Below are 18,312 nucleotides of genomic sequence, written 5' to 3' on the forward strand. Positions count from 1 at the left end.
GACCCTCGACTAGGATCCTTCCAGCCCAGCACTCGGAAGACCAAGAGACAAGGCCATGGATGCTCCCGGTGTGGCTGACGTTGAGGCTGACTGGTTTGCTGACAGTGGAGGCTGGGCGTCTATAGAAGCAGCCTCCTCCATCTGCAAAGTGGTTGGAAGTGAGCTGACGCTGGGAAGGAATGGAGTCAATTGCGACGGGTCGGCAATACAAGGCTCCAGACAAGGCATGGGTTCAAGAGTGAGCACTGTTACGTATGTGGTATCCAGTCGTCCGGATGTACATATCAAGCCTTTGGTGTCTCGTCGGGAGGTATTGGAAGGGAAGGATCCCTGGTCTTAAGCGCTAGCCGCGTCGATCAGGGACATGATGAAGATAGCTGGCCTCAAGTCAAACTCAGCGCCATCACGTGTGTCTGAAAACTGCCAGTTTTGCATACAGTGATGTCTTGTTTTGAGGTTATTCATGATTGAGAGAATTCGGCTGAGGTGGCGTTGGGAGGCGTTCTCGACCGTCTTGGTGCTTTTCAATAGCTCGCTGTAAGTGATGGAGCTGAGGACGGCACCACCGAGTTACGGTTGCTAAAAAAAAAAAAAAAAGGTCTGGAAAAAAGTAAGCTGCCCGCTGAGAGACACCCGTGTTGGATCTACTCCTGGGGCTGCTGACGCGGACACGAGGACAGTTTTCAGCGGGCCACAGCGAGAATGCAGACTGGGGGGCGAACGGAAAAAGGTGTGGCGGTGCTGTTCGGCAAGGGCGCCAGCGAGAGAGGGAAAAGAGACAGAGACAAAGAGGGAGCTTCCAAAGGCTTGTGAAGAAAGCAAGGGGGTCATCGCGATGGATGGAAAGAAAGATGAGTTGGATGCCAAGGGATGAGCCCCCTTGAATGAAACGCCAAAGGGAGCTAAGTCATATATAAAGGACAAACTGCCTGACGACGCGTCAAGGCCAATTTCACGAGAGATGGCAGCTCTCTGGTTGATGAGATACCTAGTTAAAGCGTCTGCCTGGAGATGAGATGAAGTAAATGGCGTGTCTGTGATAAGCAACCTGGTGGTGGATTTTGAGTGTGATTCTCCTGCATCGAGCGTCTGATGTACAAGTTTTTTCTTGCGTGTGTCGACATTAGTTCAGGGGCGAGGATGGACCACTCGCTCCCTCGATTGAGGATCCTATCCCGTCTGAGCTGAGCCTCGGCCTCGGAAGCCCGCAATCTTGAAGAGTCCGGAGAAGCGTGTGATGGATGATCTTGGAAGGTGATGAACGATTGGCTGATGATGATGATGATAATGTTGCAGCAGCCAAGTTGTTTGCGTTGGGCATTTGTGTGTCCGCACGAGGTTTCATGTCGAGGCGTTTGGTGTTTCCTGCTTCCATTTGGCACCTTCCCTTTGTCATGAATCATGCCTGAGGCTGGTCATGTATCAGTCAAGCCCACCACCAAGAACACCTGCCCATGGAAAGAGCAGTTGGAACTGGGCCTGCCCTCCTCTGGGAAAAAAAAAACAGGGTCCACCGCATCACGGCTCCACCCTCACAGCTGGCGGGTCCCCTAACGCCAGGGACGCCAGGGGGCCGTGTTCCACCCAGTGCTGGCGCCCTCTGAAACTTGAGGTCGGGTCCAGTGGTGGTGAACTTTGAACCCCCCAGTCCTGGGAGTAGGGACGGTACTTGCGAGACCATTGAGAGGTGCCCTATAACTCACTGTGATCGATGTACCTCGACCCCCGGAACCCAGCCTCTCACACTTCATGTCCCACACACCACTCTCCATTTCTTGGGCTTTACTGGCCCGGCCGTGATTTTTGCCCTTGTCAGGCTCTGTCTGCTCTGCCTCTCTGGCCAAGATCGCTAGCTTGAGAGACTGTCCGTCCAGCTGCCTCCCGCCTCGTGTTTCTTTTCCTTCAGGCCCCCCCCTGGTCTGGTCTGGCTCCTCCCCCGAACCTTCTCCCACACGAACACGCCAACCCAACATCCACCATCAGCAAACCTACCTATCTTCGATAAACCAGCCAAGCTGTCCCTTTCTCACTCCCCCTGCCTTTTCCGATTATTACTGCTTGCCGCTGCGCATCACGAGCCTCTCTCGTTTGGCCTGCACTAGACGACATTGACGATTCCTCCTTCGACGAGAATTTACGAACTTGACCACGAGTCGACGAGACACGTCAATCGATCCATCCCCCGTCGTCGCAAAGAGACCAGCTGCATTAGACATCAACCCCCTCCACTGGTCTTCGACTCTTTGATCTACCACCACCGAGTTACCGACGACCACGACGAGCAATCAATCACCAACGAGTTAGACAATCCTCTTGATGCCTCTGCAATAAACCTCGGCCTTTGTCCTGTGTCGCCTCTCGTTTCAACACTCGTTTCTGCACTCAACCGGCCTTCTCGCCCGGTGCGAGCCATCGCCGAGCTTTAACGATCCTTTTCGTTCGCCTCCTCCGGCCCGGCGCACTACGTCCAGGCCTCCTTCCAGCCATTATTCTAGGCGCATTAGGGAGTACTTGCAGTTGGTCGTCTCTGCGCGCTTGTCGCTGTTGTGCGCTAGCTATACATCATGATTGAGGACAAGTACGTCGCGTCCCGCCTTCGTGGCCTTACTCCCTTGAGATCACGTTTGTTCGGGCCTTTGTTATAGCCCGACTCTCCTCCACCGATTCCAATGCTGACATTGTCTCACTAGGTATATCGGTCTGGCTCTTGCCATGGCTTCGGCTCTTGCCATTGGTGAGTGAACCCTTCGATCTGGATCTAGGCGCGCCGCAGCTAACAGTCGCCAGGAACAAGTTTTGTTATTACAAAAAAGGTCCGTCTACCAGCTACCGTATCCGAACGCGCCCACCAATCTCGATGATACTCGGCACAATCTTTGGCGCTTTCTGCTCGACGGCGCGCTGACTAGGCAATAGGGATTGAACCAAGCGGAAGAGCGACATGGCTTTGAGGGCGATGGATATGTATATCTGCGTAATCCCCTGTGGTGGGCTGGTATTGCGACTCGTGAGTGTCTCCTTTTTGCGTCGAGGCTGACGGCTGTGCTGACTGAAGATTAGTTGGTCTTGGAGAAGTCTGCAACTTTGCCGCATACGCTTTCGCCCCTGCTATCCTCGTCACCCCTCTTGGAGCTCTGAGTGTGCTTATCGGTGCTGTCCTTGGATCTTACTTCCTCAATGAGGAGCTGGGAACACTAGGCAAACTCGGTAGCGCCATCTGCTTGATTGGAGCTGTTGTTATCGTCCTCCACGCACCTCCAGACGAGGAGATTGAGACGATTGACCAAATTCTACACTATGCTATCCAGCCTGGTGAGTCAAACTACAGGGGGAACTTGGGGTGGACTGCAATAAACTGACATGCCTAGGCTTCCTTCTCTACGCCATCGCTGTTGTCGCATTCGCCGTCTTTATGATCTACAGGATTGCCCCCGTCTACGGCAGGAGGAACGCCCTCATCTACCTCTCTATCTGCTCTACCGTCGGATCAATCTCCGTCATGTCTGTCAAGGCTTTCGGTATTGCTCTGAAGCTTACCTTTGCTGGTCACAACCAGTTCACCCACCCTTCGACCTACGTCTTCATGATCCTTACAGCCGTCTGCATTTTGACCCAGATGAACTACTTCAACAAGGCCCTGGCTTGCTTCCCCACCAATATGTGAGTGAAAACTCTATACATGATGTGAACTCTACTGACGGGCATGCCAGTGTGAACCCTCTTTACTACGTCACATTTACCACCGCCACTCTTTGCGCCTCCTTCATCCTCTTCAGCGGATTCAACACGACCGACCCCACAAACACACTCTCCTTAATTTGCGGATTCCTGACCACGTTCACCGGCGTCTACCTCCTCAACCTCTCGAGAGGCGACCCCCACGGCCACAAGCTAGTTGCCGGACGAGGAGGAAGCGATGCCACGGGTACGGACATGGTATCTGGCCTACAGACTCGTCTGAGCATGTCAGCAAGAAGGAGCGCCGACCCGTCTCGCCACAGCATGAGCAGCCAGCATGGAGACCGACAAGGTCTCATTCGCGCATACGACGAAGAGGAGGCTGCAGGTTTTGGTCTGACGGACCTCGCCGAGGACAGCGATGATGAAATGCGACATGCCAACGGCAATGGCAACGGCAAGGCACGCTATGGTGATAGCATTGAGCTCGACAACCGGAACAAGTCTGGTGATAGGTAATACAAGGCCAAGGCGTTCGACTCAGCATAAGAATAGGAGCCCCTCGAGGGTATTCCTCCTGGGGCTCTGCCGCTATTTTCCATCTTGTTTTATCATCTACTGAGAGGGGCATTGTACATTTCCGAAACCATTTGACCGGGGCATTTCTCTCGGAGCATGGGTAGATGCATTCATGGACGATACACTGCTACGCAGCGGCATGCGAAGGTGCTAGTGCCACCACCGTTTTTGCGGACGGGGTCGGGGCAGGACGAGATGTATTGTTTATCATTACTGGAGTATTACGGGCACACGGTCTTGGGCGGCGTTGGCGGAATTTGTATCGGGTCTAAGAGCACGTCCTCGTTGTACGATACCGAAGGAGCATGAGCTTATTGGGGAGTCAAGGGGGTTGTGACGGAAGACCCTTTTCTACGGGGTCTTGGACAGTCAATGTTTATACTACTACTTGGAGGGCGGAGAACGCAGCGAGCACGACCGCAGCAAGAATGTCAGGGCACACGAATGGTTGGGATTGTAGATTTTTGTTTTTAAGTCGCAGGGCTTCCTGGGGAGAGGAGGGTAGGGGACTGAGGATGTGATATTCCCCCAGTCTTGAATTTGATGAAAAGACGGAGAGCGAAGAAGTACTATAGATGAAGAATTATCACGATCAAGCAAGATGCAAGATGGCAGAAGAGTATATGTGAAGTCGAATGGCTGGTTAAGGCGGTTAACTTGGGTAGGTAGTCCATTCAGGAGTAGTCATTCGGGAGTTGACGGAGTAAGGATTTGCCGGAATCCAGGCCACCCAAAAATGGATGGAGCCTCGACAGGACACTGGTCTAAACACAGCACACACAAATACACCCAGTCAAGCCAAGAATTGGTAGACAGAAGACACGTCTCGCACGCGTCTTCGTAATCTTCGGGTCTCATTTTTTTGTTTTATGCTTTGCCTACCATTACAAGCAAGAATGAAACCGTCCGTGCCCTTAGCAGATGCAAATGATCAATTGACGCCTGAGTAGACCTCTCCGTCCCTCATCCCTTGGATCTCCCATCTCCCCTCATCTGGTTTTGATGGCTTTTCCCAGCCAGGGGCTTAGGTTCCCTATTGCTCAGCAGCGGGCTGGGCCTCCTCAGCACCCTCCTCCTCGGCCACCCGAGCGTCCTGAGCGGCCTGGGCCTGGGCGGCCTTAGCACCGTAGTCCTGGCTCACGGGCTGGAGAACAGCCTGCTCCTCCTTGGGCTCGATGATGGTGACGGCGTCGGGGAGAGTCTTCTGGGGACCGGCCTTGCCCTCGGGGTCGGAGCCGCGCATGATCTTGACCTTGATACCCAGGACACCCTGTCGGAGGAGGACGTGGCGGGTAGCAGAGTCGATGAAGTCCTTGGCGGGCTGACCAGAGTGGATCATGAAGCCGTCGGTGAACTTCATGGACTTGGCACGGGCAGCACGGAGCTTGCCAGAGACGACAACCTCGCAACCCTTGGCGCCAGACTCCATGATGAAGCGGAGGACACCATAGCAGGCACGTCGGACGGCGAGACCGTTGAGGAGCTTGTAGCGGAGGGACTCGCACTGGGCGACGGCGGAGAGACCACGGTTCTGGACCTTGGCGGCGTAGAGGGAGACGGAGTTCTCGGGGAACTTGAATCGCTTCTGGATCAGCGAGGTGAGCTCGCGGATGCGGCGGCCCTGCTCGCCGAGGACCTCCTGGGTGTGGGTGGCTCGGATGATGATGTCGGTGACAGTGGGGGTGACGCGGACCTCGACGCCGGAGTAGCCCTCCTCAGCGAGCTCGCGCTGGAAGAACTCGTTGAGCTCGGCGTAGAAGACACCGTCAGCGACGAACTTTCTCCGCTTGGAGCTGGAAGGGAGAAGAAAGTCAGCATCAATTCGTGTGCGAGCTTTGGCGGGGTGATGGCGACGGCGATATCGACGACACACAACGACTGCGCAATTCAGCAGAGGGCAGAGCACAACTCACATCTGAGAACCGGGGTGAGCCATCTTGAATTGTAAGACTTGGTGTCGAAGGACTTTGTCTTCTTTGTCTGTTGGCGAGCAGAGGGTTGGGGTCGGGCTGAAGAGAAAGATTCGCGATCCTGGGACTGGAGGTGGATTTGGCGAAGCCTCGCTCACTCACAACGTTTGTTCGGCCCTCTCTCAATTTTTTGGTGTGGGTTGAGCCCTAAATCTGGCAAGCGGGCACTGAGCGCACAAGTCTCCCGATTGGGTAAGGCGGACCCTAAAATGCTTGCCGGGGTGAGAGTCGATGACACGGAGCTCGGGGAAACAATTACACGGAATCCAACTTCCATTCTTCGATCATCCCTGCCCGCACCTGCCCAGACAGTTCCCAACGCTTGGGCCACCTTCCCTGACGTCTACCCCCCGTGGCTGGTGAGCCCCGCGCTAGAGGCTAGAGGCAGGCGTCAGTCTCTGTGGCTTGTGATGGATGATGGACCGACCTCACCTCAGCTTGGACCTGACTGGACTTGTTAAACTTGCAGGCGCCCAACTCTTCACTGACGGGGAGATTCAACTTTGGCTCGACGCGAGGACAAAGTCTCTTCTTGTCTCTTTTGTCTTATTCTTCGATAAACTTTGACTCTCCCCTCTACATGAATATGCCAGAACCCGCTCTATAGCTGTCTTGTCCTCCGGTCGTTCCGCCACCATTCTTGTCTGCTCGTCTCCTGCCAGCCCCGCGGCCACGAGCTATTCGAATCGCATCGACTCGGACGCCGAGCTCCCTTTGCAGCTCCATTTCTGGCTTGCCCATATCGATCCGCGTGTGCTCTCCCGAGGAGCACAGTTTGTATATGATAAACGAGCTTTATTTCACTTGGAAGATTCCCCGCTACGACTTGTAACCAGCAAACCCATCTTGCTGGAGACGCTCTCCGCAGTTGGCCAAGATGGAGGCTCGAAAGGTACGCGTGACCGTTCTCCCTTAGTGTTTTCCCTTTTTTGATGTCACGACTATTTCTTGACGTTGCCCTTCATCTTTCTAACAAAGTGTGCAGATCATCGAAGGCGTGCAGGGCATCTACGGCGGCCAAATGACCCACGGCACTTTGCGCCTGACCGACTTCCACCTTGTCTTCTGTGCACCTATCGACCAGTCTCAGGCTGCCGACCCTGCAGCTCCCTCAACACAAAAGCCTTCTGGGAGCCATCCCAAGGTTCGAGAGCGATGGATTACGTATCCGATGCTCTGCTACTGCGCCCTCCGGCCCGTTCCCCCTGGGTCTCGGCAAGCCCCATCGATCCGCATTCGATGCCGCGACTTCACATTCGTAACCTTCAACTTTACCGACAGCAACGTCGCACGCGATACGTTTGAGTTCATCAAAACTCGGACCTGCAAGCTCGGGACGGTAGAGAAGCTTTACGCTTTCAGTCATAAGCCACTTAGGAATGAGCGGGACATTAACGGCTGGTCATTCTACGATCCCAAGGCGGAGTTCCGACGCCAGGGGATCAGCGAGAAGCTTCCCGACAGGGGCTGGAGAATCACGCATATCAACAAGGACTACACTTTTTGCGACACCTATCCTGCACTCTTGGTCGTTCCATCCAACATCTCGGATAACGTACTCAAATATGCTAGGGAGTTCCGCTCCAGGAACCGTATACCGGCTCTATCATATATTCACCCCATCAACAACTGCACCATTACTCGAAGCTCGCAACCTCTCTCAGGAATCACCAGGAAAACAAATGTTCAAGATGAAAAGTTGGTGGCGGCATCATTCTCTGCCTGGATGCCTGGTGGCTCTGGGGATAGTACACCTTTGTCGAGCCAGGCTGATGTATCCCTCGGAGGCTCCTCACTGAACCCGGAGCTCTCCGAGACAGAGCGTTATGAGGACGAGCTCATCTCCAAATCAGCAGCGGTGTTTGACTCCAACGGGAAGCGTCAAGTGTATGGTGCCCAGCAGTACAACTTGATTGTAGATGCTCGCCCAACCATCAACGCCATGGTCAATCAAGTCCAGGGGATGGGCTCAGAAAACATGGACAAGTACAAGTCCGCCCAGAAGATTTTCCTTAGTATCGAGAATATTCACGTCATGCGAAATTCCCTCAACAAGGTCGTCGACGCCCTGAAGGACGCCGATATCTCACCTCTGCCACCGAACAGAGAGCTACTTCACCAGAGCGGTTGGCTACGGCACATCCACAATGTTCTAGACGGCTCGGCTATCATCACGAGGCAGATCGGTATCAACCACTCCAATGTTCTCATCCATTGCTCAGATGGCTGGGATCGCACAAGTCAGCTCAGCGCCCTGGCTCAAATCATGCTGGACCCTTACTATCGTACCATCGAGGGCTTTATTGTCCTTGTAGAGAAAGACTGGCTCTCATTTGGCCACATGTTTAGGCTAAGATCTGGCCACTTGAACCACGAGGACTGGTTCACGGTCCAGAAGGACGCATTTGCTGGTGCCAAGGTCCAGCCAGGAGAGAATGATGGCAGGGCTGATGCCTTCCAGAATGTTCTCAGCGGCGCAAAGCGGTTCTTCAACCAGAACAAGGAAGATCCAGACTTGGCTACCGTTAGTGAGACGGCCTCTGGAAAGATCGTCGACGATGAAGCAACGACTCCAAAGATGGTCAGCCCCGTCTTCCACCAGTTCCTCGACTGCACCTACCAGCTTATCCGCCAGAACAAGACACGTTTCGAGTTCAATGAGCGGTTCTTGCGTCGTCTCTTATATCACCTATATTCGTGCCAATACGGCACTTTCCTCTTCAACAGTGAGAAGCAGAGGCATGATGCCCGGGCTGCGGAACGGACTTCGTCGGTCTGGGACTACTTCCTTTGTCGCAAACCCGAATTCACGAATCCCGATTATGACCCCACCGTTGATGATCACATCAAGGGCAAGGAGAGGATTATCTTGCCACGCCTTAAGGAGATTAGATGGTGGCATCAAGTGTTCGGTAGGACCGAAGACGAGATGAATGGCGCGTTGAATGCTGCTGCTGCTGCCGAAACGGACCGCCAAACCGCCATATCAAATCTCCAGTATCCCAGCGTCATCCAGGCCGAGGAGGATCCCAGAACCTCGACCTCAAGCTCCAAGTCAATCTCCGGGCCTCCCTCGGTGCTGACTGGGGTTGAGACAGCACACGAGGCCTTGACTCCCCAAGCACGGCGTTCACCGATACAGCGGAGCGCATCTGCTGAACCTAGCGCTAACGCCTTTGCTACCATCCGAGACGGCATCGCAGGTCTCAACCTAGGGAAAGGAATGCTGGCTCAGTTAACCCATGCTTCCGACCCTTCGCCATCGAGCACTGCCCCCGCGCCCACTCGTAGCGACCAGGAGCTGCGCGAGATGACATAGGAGGTCATGTTTCCGGAGTTTGACTCTGTTCCATATAAGATCATCGAAACCCATGAATCCGTACGATATAATTGCCCCCGGTTTCGCAGCGTGACACCGGCGCTGCCACTCTTGAAGACAGAGTCCGATATAAACTCGGACCGGTGGAGCTTCCGCAGCGTGCCAAGCGATCTCGGCGACGAGTGGCAGAACATGCAGGAACGCGAAGCTGAATCTCCAGATTCCTCCATCGGGGAGGGTCTTCCTAAGAGCGGCAAACCGAGTTTAGAGCCGGATGCGTGCTGCCACGCCCCTGGAGTACCACAGCCCTCCTCCGAGATGAGTCTGAGGGCAACATCGGGTGATACGGGTATTCAGCGCCCAAGGTCAAGTCAGAGCCTCATGCGGGTTCCATCGTGAAACCTCGCACCACCTTGGCCGTCTCTAGCTGGCGTTCTTGTTGGCCTTCCTTTTCGTAGCGGTAGTCTTGAGCCTTTGGGATATGGCGTTCAGCATTGTTGGGCAAGGTTTTGTGGGAGGCTGCATGATTCGCGGGTGGGCACAGGTTGGTGGATGGTTAGACGCATCAATCGACCCCTATCTCAGGGGGTGTATCTAGTTCATCTTGCACAGCGTGAATAGAACTTCTGGCTCCGTCCGTGGATGCATGGCGGTTGTCTTGATGTCATTTCTCTTTGTAGTTTTTGTCTATCTCGTAACGTCGTCCCAAGCGTGGAAACGTCCCTTTTCTACATGTCGATTCGTATCCTCTCTCTTGGTCTTTTCGAGCTTCAACTATCCTCCTCTAGATCGACTCGACCTCCCGTTCGCCTTCTCTTGCCCTCACGTTTTACACTCCCTCAAATGCGGACCTCTTACAAGAAGACCTCGAGGTTGATCTCGAGAGTGCTGACAGGGTATCTATTCAAGGTCAGTATAGGTTATGTGTCTCAAGTTGGTGTCAGGGGCTCACCTCAAATCAAACTTCTCCAGTACGGTAGGGTGCAAGATACCGAACTCTCCGATACGCCTCTCCTCTCCACCAAGACGAAGGTACACGGAAGCAGCATGACCAGCGAAGAAGGTGGCATCATCGAGCTCCTCGATCCAGTAACCATCGGGCTTGGTAGGGTTCTCCTTCACATCAAAATCGACACTCTTACCAACCAGACCCTCCTCATGGGTGATGAAAGCTGTGCGGAGCATGAGCAGCACACGATCGAGGAGGCCGTGAACCACCTCGAAACCGCTCGTCCGGCCGTACCAGGCAGCGGCAAAGTGTCGCTCGTTGCGGGCCTTGCGCTCCTGGGACTCGTCCTTGAAGACGACATCGGAAACCTCAAAGATCTTCATAGGCACGCTGTGGCCCTTGTTCTCACGGATGGTCTTGAGAAGACCGGGAAGAAGTGTTGACCGCACGACCTGGTACTCAGCAGTCTTGGGGTTGGCGAGACGGACGACGGTGTTTCCGTCATCCTTTCGGTTGAGCCAAGCAAAGTTCTCGTCGTGGCTGCACAGAATCAGGGGCATGACTTCACTCCAGCCGGCCATGGCGGCCTCAGTGCGGATAATGTCGCTGAGCTTGTTGACCATCAGGGGAGCGCCAACAGTGGCACTCCGGGTAGGGGCAGTGCGGGGAAGATTGTTGTAGCCGTAGCACACGGCGAGATCCTCCATGACGTCGCATTGGTGAAGGACATCAGCTCGGGTAGGGGGGATAGCAACCTCGAGAATGTTGGAGTCTTTGGTGGAGGGTGTGCAGATGTAGGCCATCTTGGAGAGGAGCTTGCACAGGCTCTCGGGAGATTCGCTAAGGCCAGTGCAGCTGTTGAGGTAGTCGATCTCGACCTCGGCGACTCGCGGCTTCAGAGTAGGGGTGACGCGGGTGAGGTTGTTGTGCTCGGAGATGATTTGGACGGGCTCAATGGTGAAGGGCTCGGCGCAATACGTGGAGAACATGGTGACCATGATGTCGGTGACGATCTCGAGCTTGGTAAGGTCGGTGGCAGTGATCTCCATGAAGACGTTGGTGGTGTCGAGGGTGATCTTGGAGTGGTCGCCGTTGATGATGGGAGGAAGGGATCCGACAATGCGGTTGGAGTCGTAGATGACAGGGTAGACGGGAGAGTCGCGGATGATGTGAAGGAAGCGACCCAGGTGCTTGTCGTTCTCGTAGAAGGTCATCAACTCGGCAGAGTCCATCTCCTTGGTCTGGTTGAGGGGGATGAACTTGATGTCCTTGGGAGGGAGGGCCTCGTATGTGAAGGGGCCCTGGAGTGTGTCGTAGTCATGAGTACCAATCGAGACGAGGGTTCGGTTGCGGGCGAGGTTCTGGTGAAGCTTGTCTTGTAGGGCGATGAAAGACTCGTAGCGGTCCTTGTCGAACTTGACATTGCGGAGGATGGCGCCAGAAACGTACGGCCGGACTTGCTCGACTTCGGGCAGGACGGTAATGCTCTCTAGCTTTCCACTCGGGGGCTCAACGAGGCGGTAGTTGGGAGCCTCGATACGGCCACGGAAGATGTTGAGGTTCAGGGCAATGCCCTCGAAGCAGAGCATGTCATATCGGTTGGCGGGAATCTCGATCTTGAGCTGCGGGGGCTCCTGCTCGCCGTTGACGATGGGACGGTCGTCATTCTCGGTATCCTCGTCTAGCTCGATGCCGAATTCGAAGCAGAGATCCTCGAATTCCTCGGTCGTGAATCTGTTTTAGGCGCAAAAAAGTTGGTCAGCACAACAGTCGGGCGCGAGCTTGGGCGAGGTCGGAGTGGTGATGGTGGGGGGACAAGAAGGAGGGGCATTCGCACTTTTGACCGAGGGCTTCGTAAAGCTTGTACTTGTCGACGGAAATGGTAGGCATGATGAGATGAAGCGGGAGGGCTCAGCGGCGTGTCCTCTGGCCGATGTTCCTTTGTCCGGTGAATTGGAGGCAAGAGGTGAGCTTCCGTCGAGCGTGGGACGTGGGCTTGAGGCGTGGATTGCACTGAGTCACAGGAAATTTTGGGGGATGTAGTTGATCGACTCGGTGCATGCGCCTCGGGGAGGAAATGGGCTAGGATACCGGGGTACAATGGGAAACGGTGCACGGCAGTAGAGGACGTGGGTACTGCGCTAGCTTGGCGATTTGGCGGGGTGAAATTCCTCGGATCATCAATGCTCCTTTGCCGAGCTGCTGCTGGCTGCCCGCTGTGGCTGGAGAGGGGCATTGAATCTGGGGAGGAATTCAACTCAGGGACATGGACATTTCGCCTTGCATTGCTGTCTGGTGGACTGAGTGATGAGTCTGAGTGTTTGACGATGATACCTACTTCTTAGATGTCCAGAGTGTCCATAATTCTCATCTAATTTGTCAAGTTTATATGTTAAAACAGTTCTCTCAACTTCAAAAGCGCTGACCCTTCTTCGCTGTCTCGGGTGCTTCCCCTGGTGATCAAGCTGCCAAGGATCGTGGAGTTACATCATGCTTGTGCCAGGTAGCCCTGGAGACGGCGGGGGACTGGAGCTTGAAAGTTCAGGGCTTGAGCTGATATGGTGGTGACGTCTGATGATGCTCCAGTGCCTTACATGCATCCAACGTGTTGGGTTTTGAGTTTTGCATACATACCCGTACTGTATGGGTCAGTTTATCGCAGAAGAAGAAAGAAGTTGGGATGGAGATGTCTTGACACACTGGTTCCTGATGCTTGTCAAGAAACAGATTTGCCCTGTTCCACATCATCAGCCACAATGTACCTGACGCGCTGACCGAAGGTGAGAGCTGCCCCTTCCTGTGAAATGAAATGAGGAGCCACTTGAAACCCCACCTCAGCCACACCCTTCATCCTTACCTCTCCTGTTCGGCCGCCTGGTTGCCCCTCTCCAGGGCAGCGTTCCTTTGTGCTCAGTGGCTGTCGCTGCCGCCTCGTCCACTCGCAGCTAGCCTGGTTTCCAGTTGGCAGCCCGCCCGAGCACAGGGCATCCGTCACTGAAGAGCGGACCGCCAATCACCAACTCCCAGGCGGTCGACGAGAAAAATGCCACTACGCTGAGGCCTGCTTGCTGCTGTACCTACCTAACCCCCCATAACAGCTCACCCGCTATTATCGGCAGCAACCACCACCTCGCTCATCAAACCTCCCACTCCACACCCGCTCCCTCTGTCTCTGTTTCTGCCTCTCTCTCTCTCTTCTCCCTCATCTTGATTCACATGCCCGTACATCTTTGACGACGCTGCTGATATCGGCCTCCATCTCGACCTTATCCGCATCATTCCCCCTCCGATACCGCCTCCGCTGAGCTCGCGGCCTCGTCCCTCCCTCATCCTGGTGGTTTCTCAGCCCTCCTCGTCGGGCCAAAAATCGTGTGTTGGGACTCCGCGCAAATCATTGCATCACCCGCCCACGCACCACACACGCGATCCACCCGCAATCATCAACCTCCTCCTCCCTCCCTAACGACCATCCCGCATCCTCGTCGACCTTGCCGCTCTTTTTCTTGATAAATCTGCGACTCTGCCGCCCCCCTCGCCATGGCTGACGCGCCCAACTCTGGCGATGAGCTGTACCCTATCGCCGTCCTCATCGACGAGCTAAAGGTAATGCCCATGGTCTGGCGGTGACGCCACGCTGCAACGCTCGCTCCTTTGCCTGCCCGCCCGCCGTCGACGACTTCCGCTGACTTGCAACCCTCTCTCCCCAGCACGACGATGTTTTGCTCCGTCTCAACGCCATCCACCGTCTCTCCACCATTGCTCTCGCTCTCGGCGCTGAACGAACTCGTGAGGAGCTCATCCCCTTCCTCGATGGTCAGTCTCGGTTGCCAACCTCCCCGCTCACCAATATACGATGAAAAAGAGCTTTCCCCTAACCTTGATACTATTCAGAGTCCGTGGAGGATGAGGACGAGGTCCTCGTCGCCCTGAGTGAAGAGCTCGGCGGTTTTATCGAATATGTTGGTGGTGCTCAGTGGGGTCACGTCCTGCTGTCGCCCCTCGAGAACCTCGCTGCTATCGAGGAGCCCGTCGTGCGCGACAAGGTAGAACCCACCTCCATCGCCCTACTCCTGCCGCGCTGACCCCCCATCCAGGCCGTCGAGTCCCTGAACAAGATTTGCTCCGAGCTCTCGCCCCAACAAGTCGAGGAGTACTTCATCCCCCTCACGATCCGCCTCGCCAAGGCCGATTGGTTCACATCAAAGGTCTCGGGATGCGGTCTCTTCACAACCCCTTACAAGAAGGTCTCCCCGCCTGTCCAAGAACAGCTGCGCCAACAGTTCGGCATGCTCGTCCACGATGAGACCCCCATGGTTCGTCGCCAAGCTGCCACCAACCTGGCCAAGTTCGTCAAGGAGATGCCTGCCGCCATCGTCGTCGACGAAATGATACCCCTCTTCCAACATCTTGCACAAGACGACCAAGATAGCGTTCGATTACTGACGGTCGAGGTCCTCATCTCGATTGCCGAGGCCGTTCCCAAGGAGCAACAGTCGAGTCACGGCGTCCTCCTGACGTCCCTACGCAACTTGATAGAGGATAAGAGCTGGAGGGTGCGATACATGATTGCCGATCGTTTTGAAAAGGTTTGCTGCGCTCTCTGGGCTGTCATTTCTTTGGTACTAATGATTGCAGATCGCCAAGGCAGTTGACGAGGAGGTCGTCTCGCGAGATCTTGTCCCCGCATTCGTGAAGCTCCTCAAGGACAACGAGGCCGAGGTCCGAACCGCTATCGCTGGCCAGATCCCCGGCTTCTGCGCTCTCGTGGATCGCAACGTTCTCCTCAACGACATCATGGGCAGCATCGAGGACCTCGTCTCGGACACTTCCCAGCACGTCCGTGCTGCCCTCGGTACTCAGATCAGCGGCCTGGCTCCGATTCTCGGCAAGCAAGAGTATGGCACCCACACCTCTGCGGCGCGACGTTGATGCTAACATGCGCCAAAGGACCATTGACCACCTTCTTCCCATGTTTCTTCAGATGCTTAAGGACGAGTTTCCGGAGGTTAGGCTCCACATCATCTCCAAGCTTGAGCTTGTCAACCAGGGTAAGACATACAGATGAATCTTGCAGTTGAGCCGCGTGCTGACATGGGCCAGTCATTGGCATCGATCTCCTCTCACAATCGCTTCTCCCCGCTATCGTGCAACTGGCCGAGGATAAGCAATGGCGAGTGCGACTTGCCATTATCGAATACATCCCTCTCCTCGCCAGCCAGCTCGGCGTGCAATTCTTCGACGAGAAGCTCAGCAACCTGTGCATGGGCTGGCTGGGAGACACGGTCTTCTCGATCCGCGAGGCTGCTACTCACAACCTTAAGAAGTTGACCGAGGTGTTTGGCGTGGAATGGGCCAGCGAGGCTATCATCCCCAAGGTCATGGCCATGGGCAACCACCCCAACTACCTGTACAGAATGACCACCTGCTTTGCCATCTCTGTAAGAACGGCCCTACCCCCGTGCGCGAGAGGCGCAACTAACGTGTTCTCAGACCCTGGCGACCGTGGTGAGCATGGACGTCATCGCCAAGTCGATCCTCCCAATGCTTGACAAGCTCGTTGGAGACGATATCCCCAACATCCGATTCAACGTGGCCAAGACGTACGCAGTGTTGATCGATGTGCTCCGACGCCTGCCCGACGAGGGCACCCTGCACGACCTCGAGAAGCAGGGCAGCGAGATCACGCCCTCACCGCGAGGCATGGAGCTGATCCAACAAAGAGTTGTGCCCAACCTAGGCAAGCTGCAGAAGGACGACGATGTGGATGTGCGGTACTTTGCTACGACAGCGGCAGCTGCTGTCACGGGACCCATTGCTGGCGGAGAGCCCATGAATACATCGCCATAGATGAGAGACGTAATGAAGCAATAATTGTTGCCGCGGCAGATTTTTTTTGGTCTGTTTTTGTTACGTCCGTATCGCCAGAGAGAAGGGAGCCAATGAGCCACCACACGTTGCATATTAGACGCCACAAGCCGGACCGGGCAGTCCTGGGCCGGGACTGAGGAGGATGGAATGGATAAGACATGGGTTGAGAAGAGATATCCACGCAAAGCCTCTAGAGAAAGCGGAGGACGAGAGATGAAGGGTCGGGCGTGGGCAGACATCCAGGTGCTGGTGAGAGGGCCAGGCAGGGTAGTCCAGGCGCCGATCAACAAGTCCAAATATCAATGTATGATAACAAACAGAGCTTTCAGAAGTGAATGATATCAACTGTTAGTGACCAGGTGCTGAAGCCAGCACGATTGTGACGAGAGGCGAGACATGAGATATCTAAAGGGGTATCTTGGTTCACATTTTATTTCATCTAGGCCCTACGGAAGCACAAGGTGCTGATGGTCTGGCCCTTGGCACCGCCAAAGCTGAATGTCCGATACTCGACTCTCCCAACAACGTCGAAGCCCTCTCCGCCCCGTCTCTCAAACCAGCTCCGCAGTTCCGACTCGGTCCAGTTACAGCTCGTGACCAAGAAGATGCCGCCCCTACGGACCAGCTGGAGCACCCTCTCCCGGTATCCCTCACACAGGCGTCGGCCCTGAGCATCCTTTTCGTCGCTCAGCGAGATGGCGTCAAAGGTCCCCTTGTCCAGCACCACGTCCCAGCCGTCGGCCTGTGGGCCGTTGAGCACCGTATCAAAAGGGCCGGCTATCACATCCCACTCCTGGAACTCGACGTTTTCGTATTCTTTTGTGGTGGCGATCTGTCGGGCGAGGGAGATGCTCTTTGGGCTGTAATCAACTCCTAGAGCCCGACCTGTCCAGTCCTCTTGGCGCAGCGAAAAGAGGAGAGAACCATTTCCACAGCCAAGGTCGAGGAAGCTGGTGTTGTCTTGGGAGAGCGCGGGGCTGTCGGGGTCTTCAGGTTCGAGGAGGCCTTCGAGGAACTCGAGGATCTTTGCCTCGGCGTCAGAGTCGTCGAACCACACGGTTCCGATATCGCTTGGGTCTTCGGTGTTGTTTGTTATCTCGGTCGTGTACAGGTTGTCCCAGCTGGACAGGTACGTGTTAGACTTGGGGGATAGATGGTGGGGGGAAGAAGGGTCAGACGGACTATTCTTTTGTGCCGAGCTTGGAGGGCTCGAGGTGTTGGGGGTTGTCGCTTGAGGACATTGCGATCTGATCTAGAGAGTGAGAAGACGGTAAGAGACCGGAGAGGGCTTGTTTGAGGCCTGCCTGCGCTTCTGATGTTGGATATTTGAAGCTATCTCGGACAATTGTGGTGGGGTATGGTGGTGTATCCCGAAGCGGCAGGCGGTGAAGGCGGGGTGTTTGACAATTCAGAACCTCGCAGGCTCTCACCACCCAAGGCCAGTAAGAAGTTGACGTCGGGTTTACAAGTCTTTCTGCCAGTTATAGTCAGACACTGCTGAAAAGAGTTGTCTCATCTCAGCTAGTCACGTTGATGTTAGAGATACATATCTTCACAATTGTCACAAGAACCAAGCAAAAAGAAACATCAACTGCGGGTCGTGACGACGATTGCATTCAAGCCGGGGGTATTTAACAATAGCACAGGCTTCTCTTTCTACATCACCGCCCTCGCCAGGCGGAGAAGCCGTGTAGACAAGGGGGCGAGAAGAGAAAAACAACGCCTTTCCATGCAGCAACCAGCAGCAGCAAGATGGATTTCAAGAGATGTCTTGCGAAGCGTGTCAAAGCCCGAGATCGGACGAGACGCTGCCCACCACCTCTTCGGTCCTCTTGATTCCGTGAGAATGGGGTTGGCCATCCCCATCTCATATCATGTCATATAATTCCATCATGAAGATCTCGTCCTTGATGCCAACAACAGAATCAAAACATCCCAACACCAGGCCC

At 55.0% G+C, this 18,312-nt stretch overlaps 6 protein-coding genes across 6 annotated transcripts; 3 read left to right on the top strand and 3 right to left on the bottom strand.

Annotated features, from left to right (window-relative positions):
- Positions 1–2,564: 2,564 nt before the first annotated feature.
- On the top strand, positions 2,565–4,197 carry MRS44_010339 (uncharacterized protein; the record flags this gene model as incomplete). The annotated part of the gene is made up of 7 exons (XM_046269873.2): positions 2,565–2,578; positions 2,691–2,734; positions 2,788–2,813; positions 2,917–3,007; positions 3,061–3,312; positions 3,369–3,660; positions 3,711–4,197. The coding sequence occupies 7 exons, from the start codon at positions 2,565–2,567 to the stop codon at positions 4,195–4,197; spliced, it is 1,206 nt and encodes a 401-aa protein (XP_046131219.1).
- Positions 4,198–5,290: 1,093 nt separating this feature from the next.
- Positions 5,291–6,193, bottom strand: MRS44_010340 (uncharacterized protein; the record flags this gene model as incomplete). Its single annotated transcript, XM_065620081.1, has 2 exons — positions 5,291–6,135; positions 6,181–6,193. The coding sequence occupies 2 exons, from the start codon at positions 6,191–6,193 to the stop codon at positions 5,291–5,293; spliced, it is 858 nt and encodes a 285-aa protein (XP_065476270.1).
- A 911-nt stretch (positions 6,194–7,104) lies between these two features.
- Positions 7,105–9,546, top strand: MRS44_010341 (uncharacterized protein; the record flags this gene model as incomplete). The annotated part of the gene is made up of 2 exons (XM_046269875.2): positions 7,105–7,119; positions 7,213–9,546. The coding sequence occupies 2 exons, from the start codon at positions 7,105–7,107 to the stop codon at positions 9,544–9,546; spliced, it is 2,349 nt and encodes a 782-aa protein (XP_046131217.1).
- An 854-nt stretch (positions 9,547–10,400) lies between these two features.
- On the bottom strand, positions 10,401–12,385 carry MRS44_010342 (uncharacterized protein; the record flags this gene model as incomplete). The annotated part of the gene is made up of 3 exons (XM_046273898.2): positions 10,401–10,446; positions 10,499–12,229; positions 12,333–12,385. The coding sequence occupies 3 exons, from the start codon at positions 12,383–12,385 to the stop codon at positions 10,401–10,403; spliced, it is 1,830 nt and encodes a 609-aa protein (XP_046131216.2).
- Positions 12,386–14,032: 1,647 nt separating this feature from the next.
- On the top strand, positions 14,033–16,342 carry MRS44_010343 (uncharacterized protein; the record flags this gene model as incomplete). The annotated part of the gene is made up of 8 exons (XM_046276464.2): positions 14,033–14,098; positions 14,203–14,308; positions 14,387–14,538; positions 14,590–15,081; positions 15,131–15,390; positions 15,443–15,543; positions 15,596–15,933; positions 15,986–16,342. The coding sequence occupies 8 exons, from the start codon at positions 14,033–14,035 to the stop codon at positions 16,340–16,342; spliced, it is 1,872 nt and encodes a 623-aa protein (XP_046131215.1).
- A 460-nt stretch (positions 16,343–16,802) lies between these two features.
- Positions 16,803–17,604, bottom strand: MRS44_010344 (uncharacterized protein; the record flags this gene model as incomplete). The annotated part of the gene is made up of 2 exons (XM_046276463.2): positions 16,803–17,484; positions 17,546–17,604. The coding sequence occupies 2 exons, from the start codon at positions 17,602–17,604 to the stop codon at positions 16,803–16,805; spliced, it is 741 nt and encodes a 246-aa protein (XP_046131214.1).
- Positions 17,605–18,312: the final 708 nt, after the last annotated feature.

This window comes from Fusarium solani, assembly GCF_023522795.1.
Source record: "Fusarium solani strain SB1 chromosome Unknown bctg00000006, whole genome shotgun sequence".
NCBI lineage: Eukaryota > Fungi > Ascomycota > Sordariomycetes > Hypocreales > Nectriaceae > Fusarium > Fusarium solani.